The sequence below is a fragment of the Aquila chrysaetos genome, chromosome 18 (genome assembly GCF_900496995.4).
Source record: "Aquila chrysaetos chrysaetos chromosome 18, bAquChr1.4, whole genome shotgun sequence".
In the NCBI taxonomy this organism is placed as follows: domain Eukaryota; kingdom Metazoa; phylum Chordata; class Aves; order Accipitriformes; family Accipitridae; genus Aquila; species Aquila chrysaetos.
Genome location: NC_044021.1, coordinates 2,403,010 through 2,417,813, shown reverse-complemented (window position 1 = coordinate 2,417,813; position 14,804 = coordinate 2,403,010). Strand labels below are relative to the sequence as shown.

At 39.9% G+C, this 14,804-nt stretch overlaps 1 protein-coding gene across 7 annotated transcripts in view; it reads left to right on the top strand.

Annotated features, from left to right (window-relative positions):
- Nucleotides 1–14,804, top strand: part of CTNND2 (catenin delta 2) — a 688,109-nt gene that overhangs the window by 353,597 nt on the left and 319,708 nt on the right. For all 7 annotated transcript variants that reach the window (XM_030041721.1, XM_030041726.1, XM_030041725.1 and 4 more), the window contains 2 exons: nucleotides 6,429–6,463; nucleotides 6,949–7,065. In XM_030041721.1, coding sequence (XP_029897581.1) covers nucleotides 6,429–6,463; nucleotides 6,949–7,065 — 152 coding nt within the window. The remainder of the gene's footprint in view (nucleotides 1–6,428; nucleotides 6,464–6,948; nucleotides 7,066–14,804) is intronic.

The following is a 14,804-nucleotide window of genomic DNA, read 5'->3' as shown; positions in this document are numbered from 1 at the left end:
TCTTAGCAGTGTAGCCCACTGAACTTTAAACCACGTTTAAATAAGAAGAAATAGAACAGTTATTATTAAGCACAATCAGTATAGGAAAATTGGATATATAGGCCTAGAGCAGTTAAAAAGTTGCTTTTAAAGGAAAATCATGTCTGCAAACTTCTGCAAGTATTAAATGAAGAGGAAGGCATTGATTTTGGGACCTCTTTGAAAATTTGGCTGCGAATATTTCCCTGCTTCATTGGAAAGAAGCACAAAACATTCATACCACAGACATAAAGTTCTGCTATTGATTTTTTAAAACCTAGAGAGTAACAACGATTTGTCTGGGGGAAAAAATAGACAATTCTCTTTCCCTGTAGGAACTTGTAGCAAGGCCTTTCTAATAAAGGTGGGAATTAACCACCTGAATGGTTTTCTGGCATCTACAGCTAAGAAGTGGTTTGTAATAATTTAAAAAGTCAGTTTAAAATTCACAGGGTACAGAAGAGCAGCCATCAGTAAAATATGTGTGGATTTGTGGAGGTAGTTGTTTCTTTATTTAGGTTTGTTGGGTTTTTTTACATTTTCCAGGATCATTGTAGGGGATTAGATGAGGTTTGTTGGAACATCAAAAGGACTTCTTGATACGGTAGCCGAGCTGATACCACAGCTGACTAATAGAGTGTGATTAAATATTTGAGAGAGGTTACTGTGTCACATCTATAGAGGTGACTACTGAAGTCAGAGATTTTGATGTAATTTTAAATTGGGCAACAAAAAAAAATTGCACTTGGGGGTTGATCTTTTCTATGGCAATTTATTGAGGGGTTGGTACTTTTTCATGGGATTATTTCATGTAAAATTAATTCTTAAGTCTTCCCCCCCCCCCCCCGCAGTAGTTGATACTAAGGATTGTTTACTATTTTGCAGATAAGCTGAAGTGTACTGCTGATTTAAAATCTGCTTCTCTTTTGCTTTAGATGGAATATTAGTTTCTCAACCTCGTTGCTTTTTGTGAAATGCTTCTGAATCTTTATTCTTCCATGTTCCACAAACAGAATAGCAATTTAAAAATCAGTGAGACAGTATCTGCCTGTAATTATATACAGTGATGTTTGTGTGGCTCCATTGGAGAAATAATTGAAAAGATCATGTGCTGATACAACTTCTTGTAAAAATCCTTTCATAGCTGTTCTATAGTGGTGTTAGATATAATTTCATGAATTGTTTTAGAAAACAATAAAGAGAAATATTTTTGTGTAGCAGATAGCTATAGCACTTTCTCCAAAAATGAGTCACAACTGTAAACTGAATGACTTCACAAAAAGAAGAGGCACACAAACATTTCTTGGATAAGTAAAGGAATACAAAAGTATGAGTTTGCCATGGCAGCCTGTATGCAGGGTCCATGATAAATCAAGAGGTGTGCCAGAAAGAGTGAATGAAAGAAGACCTACATCCCTTCCCAGCAGGAACGGAGTTTCTTTCCTATGGTCTTTGCTCTTCCGAGCAGCAGTAAGGCACAGGACTTGAATAACCAAATCATATAGCCTGATGTGCACGTTCACTGATGTACATTGGTGCACAGGATAAGAAAAATGAATTTCCGCAGGCTGCATAATAAATACTATGCTAGGAGAAGTGTGTACAGCGCAGTGCACCTCCGTCTTGCCCTGGATGGTTCAGAAGCTATCAAGAGGCATTCGTCCGAAGGGAGTCAGATCTCACATTAGGCCACGTGTTGTCTAAAACTAAACCCAAGCGATTCTGCAGGTACCGCTGTGACCAGGTAGTGTGCAAAATGTGCGTGTTGGGCTGGGGGTTTGATGTAAGTTGCCTTTGCCCCACCGTTGTCCCTGCTGCCAGGGCCACGGGCACATCCCGACTTCCCGGAGTTCAGCGGAGTCCAAGGTGCCCTTGCTGCTCCCTGGCACCTGCTTTGAAAGCAAATCCTTGGGTGTTTGTACAAGCCCTATGGCAACGCTGTCTGAGCATGTCTCAGGCAGTTTTTCTCCTCCCAAAGTGCTCAACAGCCTTCCGCACCTCTGAGTTACCTCCCCTGAGGGTTCTGGTTACTTTTGCAGAAACGTGGCTCGTGAGCATGGTCCAGGAAAGCGGTATTTTGGTGTCACTTTGAGCATTCACCTGTATGCCACCAAACCTGCTTTTGACTCACGTAAATTGTGGGGAGAGGCCTTGGATGGTCATACATAGCTCACCTTGTTCTGCTGGTGCTGGCTGTTGTGGGACAGTACCGTTGTCTCCACAGAGCCCATCTTGCCATGCTGGGTTCCTATCAAGTTGTCCTTGCTCCCAAAGGCCCGATTTCTTGCTTGTTGATAGACATACTGTAGCTCAGACTGGGATTTTTTTATCCATGCCTGAAAAGGGATAAACTTGATGTAACCAGATTGCTGGTAACAGTCAGACATCCTTTGCTGGCCGTAGAAACTCTGCATTTTTGCAACGCTTTGTGCTTCTGATCTTTCCACATTGTGCAGAGGCAGGTAGAGCTCCCCGAGCGCTCTCTTCATGTGACGTTCCCCAAAACAAGCTCCCTGCAGCGTGCTGTGCTCATTTGCCTTCCGTCCTCCTAGCATGCAAGGTCACACGTAGAAGGCTTCTTGCTACTTCAGTGCTTTTATTATATGCGTGCAGAAAAGGGAACATGTGAGTTCAGCTGGAATCAAGATGACCACTCTGTGGATATTTACTTTGCTTATCCTTGCCAAGGGAGATAAAACGACTTTTACTGGAATATTTCCTTGCATAAGTGGTTATTAAAGGTGCATCCTTACAGAAGATAGGTTCATTAGCTTCGAGATGAACATCCAGAACTAAACATATGACAACATTCTTGTTTTGGTTGCTTGGTTGGGTTTTTTGTTTGTTTGTTTGTTTTTTAGCATTAGCTTCTCATTCTTAAGTTATTCTGCTTCCCTGGGATTTTCCTTCAATAAATCCTATTTTCCAAAGACAATATCAGTATAGAAGAATCAAAGTTTTGTATAGTTGAATGGTGATGCAGGATTCTTTATATCACTCAAATAGAATTAAGTAGAATGGTCGTCTTACTTGTACTAGAACATTTGAAGTAGATATGGGATGCAACGACTATCAATAATGAGAGAAGAATACAGCAAATAAATCATAATTATTCTCCTGGTTTTGGGTTAAGGGAGGTAATAATTATACCTGCCTGAGTTCTCAGCTCATTTATATTCTATGCTATCATTTTCTAATACTATACTAATGTAATTCCGGTTAAAAACTCTCTCCTCCCTCCTCAAACTCTAAGGTTGGTACAGGTTTCCATAATTCACAACTTCTCAATAAAGTATTTTATTGCTCAGCTTCCTCAGTCGAAGTTGGTAGACTTTGCAAACTTACATAATGAGGCATAGGAATGTGCAGAAAAGCGGTTGATAATGAATTTAAAACCTTTTCTTTAGAAAAACTATAAAGCAGAAAGCTTTATTTTGCTGAACGTGCTGAAAAATTTATTAGGGGGAATACTTCAGTTAATTTTTTTTTTTGGTCTTTTCATGTATTTGATGTGAGTATACAGTCATTTGTACTGATCTCTTGTGAAGCTGGAAAAGCACAAAAAAAAAGCACTTTTATTCTCTTAAGCAGATTTGGCACAGTTGTGTGACAGCCTAAAGGCTTCCTGCACAGACACGTCAGGTTGCTTCAGTCAGGAATCCTTTTCAGGCCAAAAGCAGGAAAAGCTCATTTTTTAAAAAAAAGTTATGATTTTAAAAAAAAAAGTAAAAAAAAAAAGCAGCATATCTAAATTTAAACTATGTCAAATCTAATAAGATTTTTCTAGGGAAACCCTTTACGTGTTTGTCTGCAAGACTGAGGCATCGATTTGTAACCAAGAAATGGGAACTGTAATGGGCAACTACATCAGACGGTTCAAAAGCTAAGAAGCGTGAAGTTAACTAGGGAAACCAGCACTCTTTTCATACCAGAATATATTGATATCTTGTAGGAGCAAATACACTTTTATTATAGACTCGTAGAATCGTTTAGTTTGGAAAAGACCTTTAAGATCATTGAGTCCAACCATAAACCTAAGACTGGCAAATCCACCACTAAACCGTGTCCCTAAGTGCCACATCTACACATCTTTTAAATCCCTCCAGGGATGGTGACTCCACCACCTCCCTGGGCAGCCTGTTCCATATTCCACATGTTGAATAAGAAGGTAGCTTTAGGATAAAAATTTTGATGGTGAATCGGTTACCTTGACTATGAAAGTTACAGGATTTATTAAAAGACCATTACAGCAGATGTGAGGAGAAGCCTGACTAAACTGGAAAAGCCAAAATATAGTCAAAATTAATTGCAATCCTTTTTTAGACCTTCCCATCTAAGATTTGTTAAGGTGAATACATTAAACTGTTTCTATGGAAGTCAGACTAGTGATATTAGGGATCGCTACTCATCAGCCACTAGTGATTCATTTAATACTGTCTGTACTATGCCAGTAATGAACTTCTACATTTTATACAAATTTACTGCTTAAGAAGGGCTAAGCTGGAATTCCTGGAAATGATAATTCACTCTTTATGCAGAGACTTGATTTTCCTTTCTCACTGATTTTGAAGAGGTGGCACAGTCTTTTACATCAGTATGTTCTTGCCAGCAACATTTAGTAATTCATTCTGCTAGCAAGAATGCCACCTGAGATGCTACATTTTTTTCTTCTTTTGAGGTGGTATCTATCACATAGAAATCTGGATACTGGAAGAGGGACTGTATAGCGGAAAGTAATATATTGCTTATTATAGATGATGTGAATCCCAGAAAGGAAGATCGCTCTCAAGTCCCAGTGTGTCAGCTGAAGCTGCAGTTGTTTAATGATTTTGAAAATCAGGCAAAAGGAATTTCAAATTGGAAGAAGTAATATTTCAAAAAGAGCCACCGTCCCTAGTCACCACCCACTAGGGCTCCATTTGAAAAGGTAATTTAAATTAAAGTAATTCTTCCAGTTTAGCACTTTGCCGTTATTATTTGCCAGAGGACTCTGGCTGTGTTTATCTTCAATATTATTAACTTCAGTGGACTTGAATGCAAGCATTTTAGTTGAGTATCTCATCAAAGGGCTCGGTTCTTAATCTATGAAATCCCACTACAGTGAGTCAATATAAACCACAGATGGTATATATTTGGAAATTGATAATGATGTATAGATTTGAATTTGTCAGGTTAACACTTTTGCTACCAGCTACAAATTAAAAGGTGTCCTTTTAGAACTATTTATATGCCAATTGGGCAATTATCCTCTTTTTAACACTTATCAAATCTGATAAATATTTCACCCAAGTTCTTTTCCTATAAGAAGAGACCTCCAAAAAGAATCATTATTCTTGTTCAGAGCATAGATACTAGGAGCTATACTCACATATTCATAAGAGATCCAGCATCTGTTGGGAAAAGGGAAAACAAGATTTAAAATCCATTTACTCATTACAAAGAGCATTTATTCTCAACATCAGAAAGAAATACAATTATAGCTTGAAAAGTTAAAATAATTTGTCTTCGGTTTTTTTACCGATGTAACAGGTGATTTTGTTCTCCCCTATAAATATATTGTAAAAATGTACAGAAAAATGTTTTAATTATGACTATAATAATCAGTTCACTGTTGTCAAAAGAATGATTATTACTGAGTAACTTCAATCTGTTTTGTATTCTTGGCATGTGAGAAAGACCTATACTGGAGCATAAACAGATCATGCCTCGGAAGAAAGTGTACTCATTGCCTAATTGAATATATTATTCATTTTATCTTTCCTTTGACTATATCGTTCATTTTATAGCACAAACCCCTACCTAACCCATCCTCTGGTGTGCATGCTCATTATTTTAAAATTAAGACCTTCCATTGCTTAAGTGCTTGTACATAGAAGCACAAACACATCTAAATTTACTCTCTTGTGTAGGCCAATTGAATTAACTTAGCTGCACATTTGAATAATATAAAAATGCACATAATGATCAGTAGAACCAGGAGTCATACTCGTAATTTCTTTTAGAAATCACATGTAACTGTTCACTTGAGAAAGCAATTTATAACTTTCTCTATAAAAATAGAAAATCAGACAAATAGAAGGATCAAAAAAAGTTGCAAAATGTTAATGTTTTTGCTTTGAAATAATTTAATTTGTATATCAAGACTAAGAGGGCATTTTCTATATGCATGTTCTAAATTACTTAATTAAGAAGTGAAGATGCTTCCCTCCTGCTGAATGAATGCTATGCAAGTCATTCATTAAAAAAATATGTAAAATCATACTTGATATATTTTAACTATGTTATTTATTCTTAAGTCAGTTCCTTTATTCTTAAATCAGTTCCTTCAGAACAGACTTAGATCTGAATATTGATGGCATACTACTGAATCATTTCATATGAAATTAACACTTTTTTTTTTCTCTTTTCAGTTCAACAGAAGAGCAGTTTCACTGGCAAACACAGGGTAATGTACTTATCTACATATACGTGTTACATTTATTCTCTCCCAGAATGATCATATTTCCTAACGAAGATGGAGGAGAAAACAACATTTATTTATGCAGGTTGTTTTTTTTTTTTCATTGCTAGTGTGTGAAAACCCTACTTAAAAACTGGCAAAATTTTGCAAAAGTTGTTAAGGTTGACAAAAAGAACACCAAGACTAATGTAGAGTTTTGAGAGGGGGCATTCCTAAATGTGTCTCTAACTTTTTTTAAGACTAGACCTGAAGTTTCTAATTTTGCTTTTATTAACCCAAGGCCACGCTTGCAAAGGATGGTGTAATTTTCAATATGCTTAGTGTCCTCTGAATATGTGATCTTGGTGTGCTCTCCATTCCTTCATCAGCTGTGAATGCTTAGTCACATGTAACTGGTTTTACCTTTTGTCTTGTAACTGATTTCACCTTTTGCCTTTCTTCTACATTTTATGTTGTTAATTTTATTACAGATGGTCAGAAGGATATAGAAGATGAACTCACCACTGGTCTGGAGCTGGTGGATTCCTGTATTAGATCACTGCAGGAATCAGGGATACTCGACCCACAGGACTATTCAGCCAGTGAAAGTAAGTTGCTAGAAATGTGTTTTTCAGAACCCAGACATATTTGTAACATGTCATGCTTTAAAACTGAATGCATATCTTACAATGTTTTTCTTGATTATTTTCTGGTATCGGCAGGAGAAAAAGTGGTTGCGAGCAGTGAATTGCCTCCTCACCTTTGCAAGTTAACTTTTGGTTTTGTTTGTAATGGAGAGAATCTCACTGCTAGTTTGTGGGCTAAAAAACCAAACATGGCATATATTTTAAGGAAAATATTTTATAATTGCAGTATTGCTGTACTATACTATAAAGTCATGTCACAAGACTTCAGCATCACCACTACAAAAGCCCAGGGAGGGGCTAGCTTGGATGGGAAACTGGCAGGAACTGGCTGAAAAGATGGAAACTAAGAAAAAATGTTAGGGAAAGGTGAAGATGGTAGATGGAGAGAAGTCTGGGTACATGAAGAAAACTAGTACTAAAGCAAATTCTGGGGAGTATCACAAAAAGATAAGACACAAATAGGAATGTATATAGATGGGAAGAATAAGGAACGTGGGCAAATGGAAAAGAGTGATGGAGAAGAGGAGCAGTAGAGATGCATTGTGTGGGGGACCAGCAGGGAAGGAAATGAGATTTGTTGAGGCAGGAGGTCCAGTCAGAAAGTTGAAAGCTGAATTTGCTTGGTTGGATGGTTTGTTCATGGCATCAGGAGTTAAGTGCAAAGAGAGGGAACAACAGGCTGATGAGAACGACATTCGAGAAAGGAAATAGTGATAGACTTATGGACAGGGCAATAGCTGTCCCTAAGAAACATAGGTTTGGAGAGAACAGGCAGGTGCGCGTGCTCACAAGGGAGCAGGCTCCCCCACAGAGCCGCAAGCTTGATCTGCTTCATTGTCAGGAAATATCTGTGAAGCCTTTTGTCGCAGCGCCCCATACTCTTCTGCTCCAGGCCCACCTCGTAATGAAACTAGATTGCTATTTGCCATTTATGGTTTTAATTAAGAATCAGATATACATGCCAAAGCTAACACTTGCAGTTCTGCTAATCACTCATAAATGCAATTAGGGTGTCATATACTGGATTTTCTTTTTGGTTTGGGGATCTTTTTTCAATTTAGAGTAAAATATCACAAACACATCAGACAGTTAAAATGTTACTGTGTTTGCAATGTCAAAAGTACCAAAGCCAAGGCTGTCTGTATAACGTAATACAAATTTCTTATGACTGCATTGTAACACAATTATTATCACACCCTGTTTTGTACATTTTTTGTCCATGCCTCATTTACCCCAAAGCTAAGGCTCAGATTGCACAGCAGACTAGAGGGGGATTTCATCTGGAGTGCTTCTGACTTCTCTAAGCAATGAGTAGAACACACATACTAAATGCAGACAAAAATCTCATATTTGACAGGTCAGCTCTGCACTTAAAATTTAATTGTATCCTTCCTTCGCGTCCTGAAGTTCTGATGTTATAGTTGTGAAATCATTCAAAGTATCTTCTACTGACGCTTAGTTTTAGGTGTTCCCTGCTAGTTCGCAGGTGTGCTGAGAACAAACGGCTGTAACTGGACACTGGAACCAGTCTCAGATACATGAAGCGTGATATGAAAGGAAGTTTAAAACTCACTCTGAAGTGCCTCACACACAGCATTTGTACTTCATAGACACTTTAGGTCCTAATTCCTTCAATCTCCAAATCGGAAATGAGATCTATGTAAATGTCTCACTTTACAGGTATTCTAAAAATCATTATTTGGATGTATTTGAAGTAAATGTTGAGTGTCATAGAATAATCGAGCAGGGTGCTGTTATTTTTTTTTTTTTCTTTGTATTGGACATTTTTCAATGAAGGTCTGAGGTCATGCAGTAAAAAATGAGGCAACTACAAAACACTGAATAGTTTTGTTTTGTATTGTGTGCACTGGCTGTAAGACAAGGAAGGAGGGGAAGAGCGATGATTCAGAAAAGGCAACTTAGTCTGGCATTTCCTAACTTTTGAGCTCTTAATTTTACAATTTTAGTTATGTTTACTTCTGCAGTTTGACTGCATAGCTGTATTTTAAGTAACAAGGCAGACTCTGAGGAGAGCGTTTCCAGCCTGCCGTGGCAATTCTAGTCTGGTTGAGGCAGACTTTTAAACCATCATATGAAAGCCTGCCCAGGGATGTGTCCACAGCTTATTTTTCTGAACGGTGTGCATCTAGTCTAATGAGTTAATCTATCGGTAGCTCTGCCTTTGTAGAGGATTAGTGTGTCTGTAGTCAGAATCCTTACGATTTGGTTTCATGCACTCTGATTTTCTCAGAATTAGTTTTCAAAAGTCATGACATAGCAGGCGGCTTTTATAATACTCTAAATCCCAAACATCACTTCACATGTGCTATTCCTTTAGTAGCAAATAAAAGCCATGAAAAAAGGCTAATGGGACAAGTCACATGAAAGGGGCTTACACAGGAGGGGTTCTGTATCGCTAATAGAGATGCTCGCTAATTATCTTTACTGAGTGTGAATCAGCAAATAAAAGAAATATAAATATATAAAGCTTTTATTAATTTGGCAAAATGCAAGCAGAGGAATCACTGTTTTTAAAGTAATTATTATCAGACAAAGACGGGCAGACTCATAACTGCTGCATGCTCTCATGCAAGTTTTCTGTGGTTGTGCTGACCCTGGGACAAGGTCATATGCATCTGAGGGGAACTCCTGCACTGTTGCCCATCTCTTTCTTCTGTCCCAACTCAGTATAAATTGGCTTCCCAAAACCATGTGTTTCCAGTTACAAGCAAACACACAAAAAGCAAGGAAACTTCTAGAATTACACAAGAAGCTGCAGCTGAGTTAACACCTGAACCTGCATCTCCGTAGTCCAGTTCCCTGTGCTGCCGTGATTTCTCTTTATCTTTACGGTCCTATAGATCTGTCACAACTGCATCACTCCAGTTTACATCAAACATGACCTGGCATAGTTTTTGTGGACTCAGAGGGAACTTCAGCTTGTCCTAAGTGTTTGCGGGGATGTCACCAGCAGAACGACGGCGGTCCACGCGTACCTTTGGTCCCTGAGGGTGGGCAGGTACGGGCTGCTGCTAGCGGCAGTAGCCATTAGCTACGGTGTGTCCTAGGGACCAGCCTGGTCCCTCCGTGTCACTGTGAGGGCACTCAATCCGATCCATCCTCCTCCCTGCTGTACATCACTGTACGTGGCAGCCTGGAGCTGACTGCAGAGCTGGCGGCTCCTCCCTGAAACTATTTCTTCCCTCTACCGTTATCTTTTTCTAATGGGAACTCAAAAATACTGCTTTTGCACAAATGAAGATAAATAACTGTCACTTTAAATAGGATCGGGGAAAGACTGGACATGTGGGAGCCAAGCTAATCACAATATAAGACACCGGAGATGAGCCACAGGAGAGAGACAGGAATGCGCAGTAAGTGTAGGTCCTGAAATCACTGGGGAAGGAAACGTGCAGGGGAGCGAAATTTAGTTCAGGACAGAGATAATACTAGGGAAGTTTCAGACAGACATAAGACACAGTAGTACTGAATAGTGCCTGTACCTCAGGAAAGGTATTTTCATGGCAGAATTGGTTAATTTAGTGGGGAAAGACATGGAGAAAAAAACCATTTTGCGAGGGCTGAGTACGTATTGTGGAGACCAAAAATTAATATTTCACATTAGAGAGCTTGGAAAGATGGGGAATGAAGGAAACAAGACACTTTTTTCGTCCCCTTCCCATCACCCCTGTCTCAAAAACACACAACTACTTCGGATTCATTCCTTTTACTACCTAGTCAGTACACCTCCTGTTTTGTTTGTTTGTTTTGTTTTCTTCTTTTTTTTCCCCATTACATGTAAGAACAATTGAAAAGCTTCATGGAAGGAAGGAGAGTAAACACAGATACACAACTCTCTGAGTGAAGAAGAAGGATTGCTGAGGAGATTTGTCATTAAGGCTTGATAAGGTCACAGTCTGGCCTGCAGATAAGTGGGAAAGGTCCTGATGAACTGCCCAAGGCCCCCAGACAGACCTCCATCCTTTTCCACACAGAGAAACTGGAGGCCTCTGAGCAATCGTTAAGGACCAAACTGCCTTTTCCTGCCAATGTTTGTAAATTTGCATTTTACAGATGGCTAGTGTACAAGTGAGATAAATGTGGAACGAGAGGAATATATTGGTCCTGTATTTCTTTCCCTCCTACTAGTTCCCCTGTACCCCTATCCCTGTGGGTCATTAGCATGGCACAGCAGAGGACTGCCGTGATACCAGCATCAAAACTATTTCTGAGATAATTAGCTGAAGCCCATTGAATCCTTACAGACTACACTGAATCCTTACAGGCTACAGCAGTGGAGAGAGGCAATGGTTACTCCCTCTGTCACAGCATTAGCAAAATGAGGGTTAGACGGACTGCTGAGATTACTGAGCAAATCCATTGGCACTGTCTTCCTAACTTAAACCACAGGCTCAAATGTGTCCTAATCCAGAAGTCTCTAATTTTAATTTAAGGTATCTATACTTAAATCTTTCATGCTATTTCCTTTGCTTCAGTCTCCACAAAATGAGCATAAGACCGGTCTTAAAAGGATTATGGGGCAGATTTATGGAGCTTTTGGTGTTTAAGTTTCTAACTGAAACGGAATCGTTTCACTATTTTTCACTTGCTTAATCACTTCATGTGGCAACCGTCCTTCTTTGCTCTCTAAATCAATACTGCAGGCTGCAGCCACAGAGTTCTTGTTGACATGGATCAGAAAACCTCTTGAATCAGTCTTCCAATTGTCTGATATTTTTAAAATGCTACATTTTAAATTTCAATTTAAAAATAAGTGGTTTATATTGAAATTGAAGTTTTTCCCACCTGACATTGCCAGTACTCCAGACAATTTTTTCCCCCTAAATTTCTGAATGTATTTTTATTTATATCTGTGACCCTATTGTCCTGGTTCTCCAGATTAATTACAGAATTCAGCGCACTGATAAGGGAATAAATGCAATGTAGATTAAGTAACACTGTCTTCTCAGCTAACACCATTTCAGAGTGCACTTAACTGAGGCTACATGTTGACAGAAGTGCAGGCAGCTAAGGATGTCTCAGTCCTTCTGGGGAAGAAAAAAGCATGGCTCACCACTAAGGACTCAATCCCACAACATATTAACTCTCTTAGTCACTTGAAACTATTTGCCCAAAATGCAGCACAAATGGGTGGTAGTACCATTTAGATGTTGATTTTTTTTCATCTGAAGAATGACTTATGTTACAAGAACAGATTATTTTTATCACATGAAATTATATATAGCTGTTTCATTAGACAGATGTGGTTTTCACTTAAATAACCTGTCTAATTCTGAGGCTAAAAAAATGGGCTAAGCTCTTATTTTATTCTCTTATTTCAGTTTTGTTTCAGCAATTTTTTACAATAAGAGATCCTCCTTACTCAGTGTGAAAGCAGATGTCCCCGTTTGAAAGAGCACTCCTTGTTCAACCTTTCCGATTTTCATCCTTTATCAGCTGCTTTATTCAGATATTGAAAATGGATTGAAACAAAAAGGCACTATTTACACAATGAATGTGTAAAAGGATGTGTGTTTATGTGTTTCCCATCCCATAGCCCTTGCTTTGTGAAATTGCCACCTGTCAGATGGCTGACATGCTCAATGAGATGAAATTTGGCATCAGCGGACCTCACAATTTGTTGATAGATGGAGTTATTTCCATTTCATTATCCGCTCTGAGAGCCCGGGCGATCCAGCTGAGTCATTCTTGGGGCACACAAAGGAGGTATTCTCATGGGATCTCCTGGTAAACACTACTTGTTGGAGTATTGTCTGGAGTACTGGCAATACACACTAATAAAATCATGTGCTCTTTGAGTACGTTTCAGAACTGAAGAACACCTAGGAAATGTGCATGCCCCTCTTTCATTTTAGGACTGGAGTCTTTGGAGTAGGAGTGGCAGAAGTGCATAACACGGGTCACAGCACCTTTCTTTCTGCTGCATTAATGCAAACCTGGCAGTTGTCTGACTCAGCAGATCTTAGCTCCAGATAAATCTCTCGGACTATGAGGTCTGAGGAAATTTTGATTTATTGATGAAACTTCTGTCAGTATTGTAATATATTCAGGGTAAGTATTTATGGTTGGACATTTTGGATGCCTCTCTCTATTCCATCCATCTCTTCTAATACAAGCCTTTTCAGTATCTTGGCTTCAAAACTTTGGGGTTTCAAAGTCATCTTTGCCCAATTTGTAATGGGGTAAATCTTCTGAAAGGTGAACACCCTTTGTTAAAGGCTGGTTTCACCGTTATTCATTGTATATTCTCACAGAGAAAGTTGTACAGAAATTGTCTCAACTGTGGGTCGAGTTCAGTCTTTTGAAGTAGTTGTTAAATACTTCGATTTCTCAGAAATGGGGATAAGATGTTGTTTCCTTCGTCCACCTCCCCTTTCTGGCCCTAGTCACCCTAAGTGTGAGCATGAAATAATTATCATGTCATTTAACATTGTAATAGCCACTGGCTGGTAGCAAACACCGAGACCTGCTTCCAGGAGTGGTCCTCAGCAGGAGATTAATGTCTTTACAAAATAGCTGACATATGTAAAGTTTCTGTATATTCATCGCTAACCCCGATAAGACATTAAGAGTTGATTTGACCCGAGCGCCAGCTCTTACATCTCAGCATCAGTGTTTACAGCGTTGCCTCAGGAAATGCTCCATCAATTCTGAGCATCCTGCGCTTGGACTTTATTGTTTTCATCCTCTGTCAGAGGCAGAGTTCAAAGGTATTGACAATAGCATCGGATGAAAAGATGTAGCTAAGCACTGTCATTCAGTACTCTATCACTTCTGCTCTTACCATGGGTATCAGGATGGTAAGGGCCAGGTAAAACAGCCACGTTTTTGTTGCTGACATATCGCATTCCTGTTAAAATCATGTTGGTCTTCTCGCTTTAAGAGCGTGAGTGAAGTTTTCCTTTTCGGTCTCTTCCCTTATGCAGGCAGGAGACCACTGCAAAGAGTCAACCTTAGGTGCGGAGCCCCAGGATGGGCTCTCACCACGGGATTCCTGGCAGGCTTTGGTATCCGCTTCACCAGCCATGGTCCACCGTGGGCTTCTGACATGGAGTGTTCGGGTCTGTGGCTCAGGTCCGGCTGATCTCGTTCTGCTTTGGTTTGCTGCCTGCCTTCAAGTTCACGCATGGTTGTTCGCAAGCAGGAGGCCCGGTGAAGGCTGAAGGAACCATCAGCCTTCGGGGAAGCAGCCTCTGCTTTCCCTCGTTCCTCAGGGGTGGCAGCTGCGGGCACCCTCCTGTGCAGAGCTTCAGTCGCCTCGATTCTTCTGTGGCCCTCCTGCAGATTGGTAGGGTGTCTGGGGCGGCTGGTAGGCTTCTCAGGGAGAAAGCGCTAGAAGCCGCTGGCAGAAGTACTGCCCAAAATGTGACGGTCCCGTACGTGCCCCTGCCGTTGGACCTAAACTGCTCCAGGCTGCCTCTTGCAATTTCCTCTCCTCAGGAAGGAACCTCCAGCCAGGGACGCTCACACCATCTTAGTCTCTCTCCCGAGGCCTCTCCTCTCCTGCGCCCTCTCGCCTTTTCTTGCTGTCCCATCTTTCCCTAAACCACCCATTACTGTCTTACCGCATCCTTATGTCTGTTGCTTCCCTTCTTGCTTCAATTCCGTCTTTTCTTTTTCCGGTTCCTTTATCTTTTCTGTCCTCACACATCATGAAATAAAGCCTCAGTGTCTTGTCC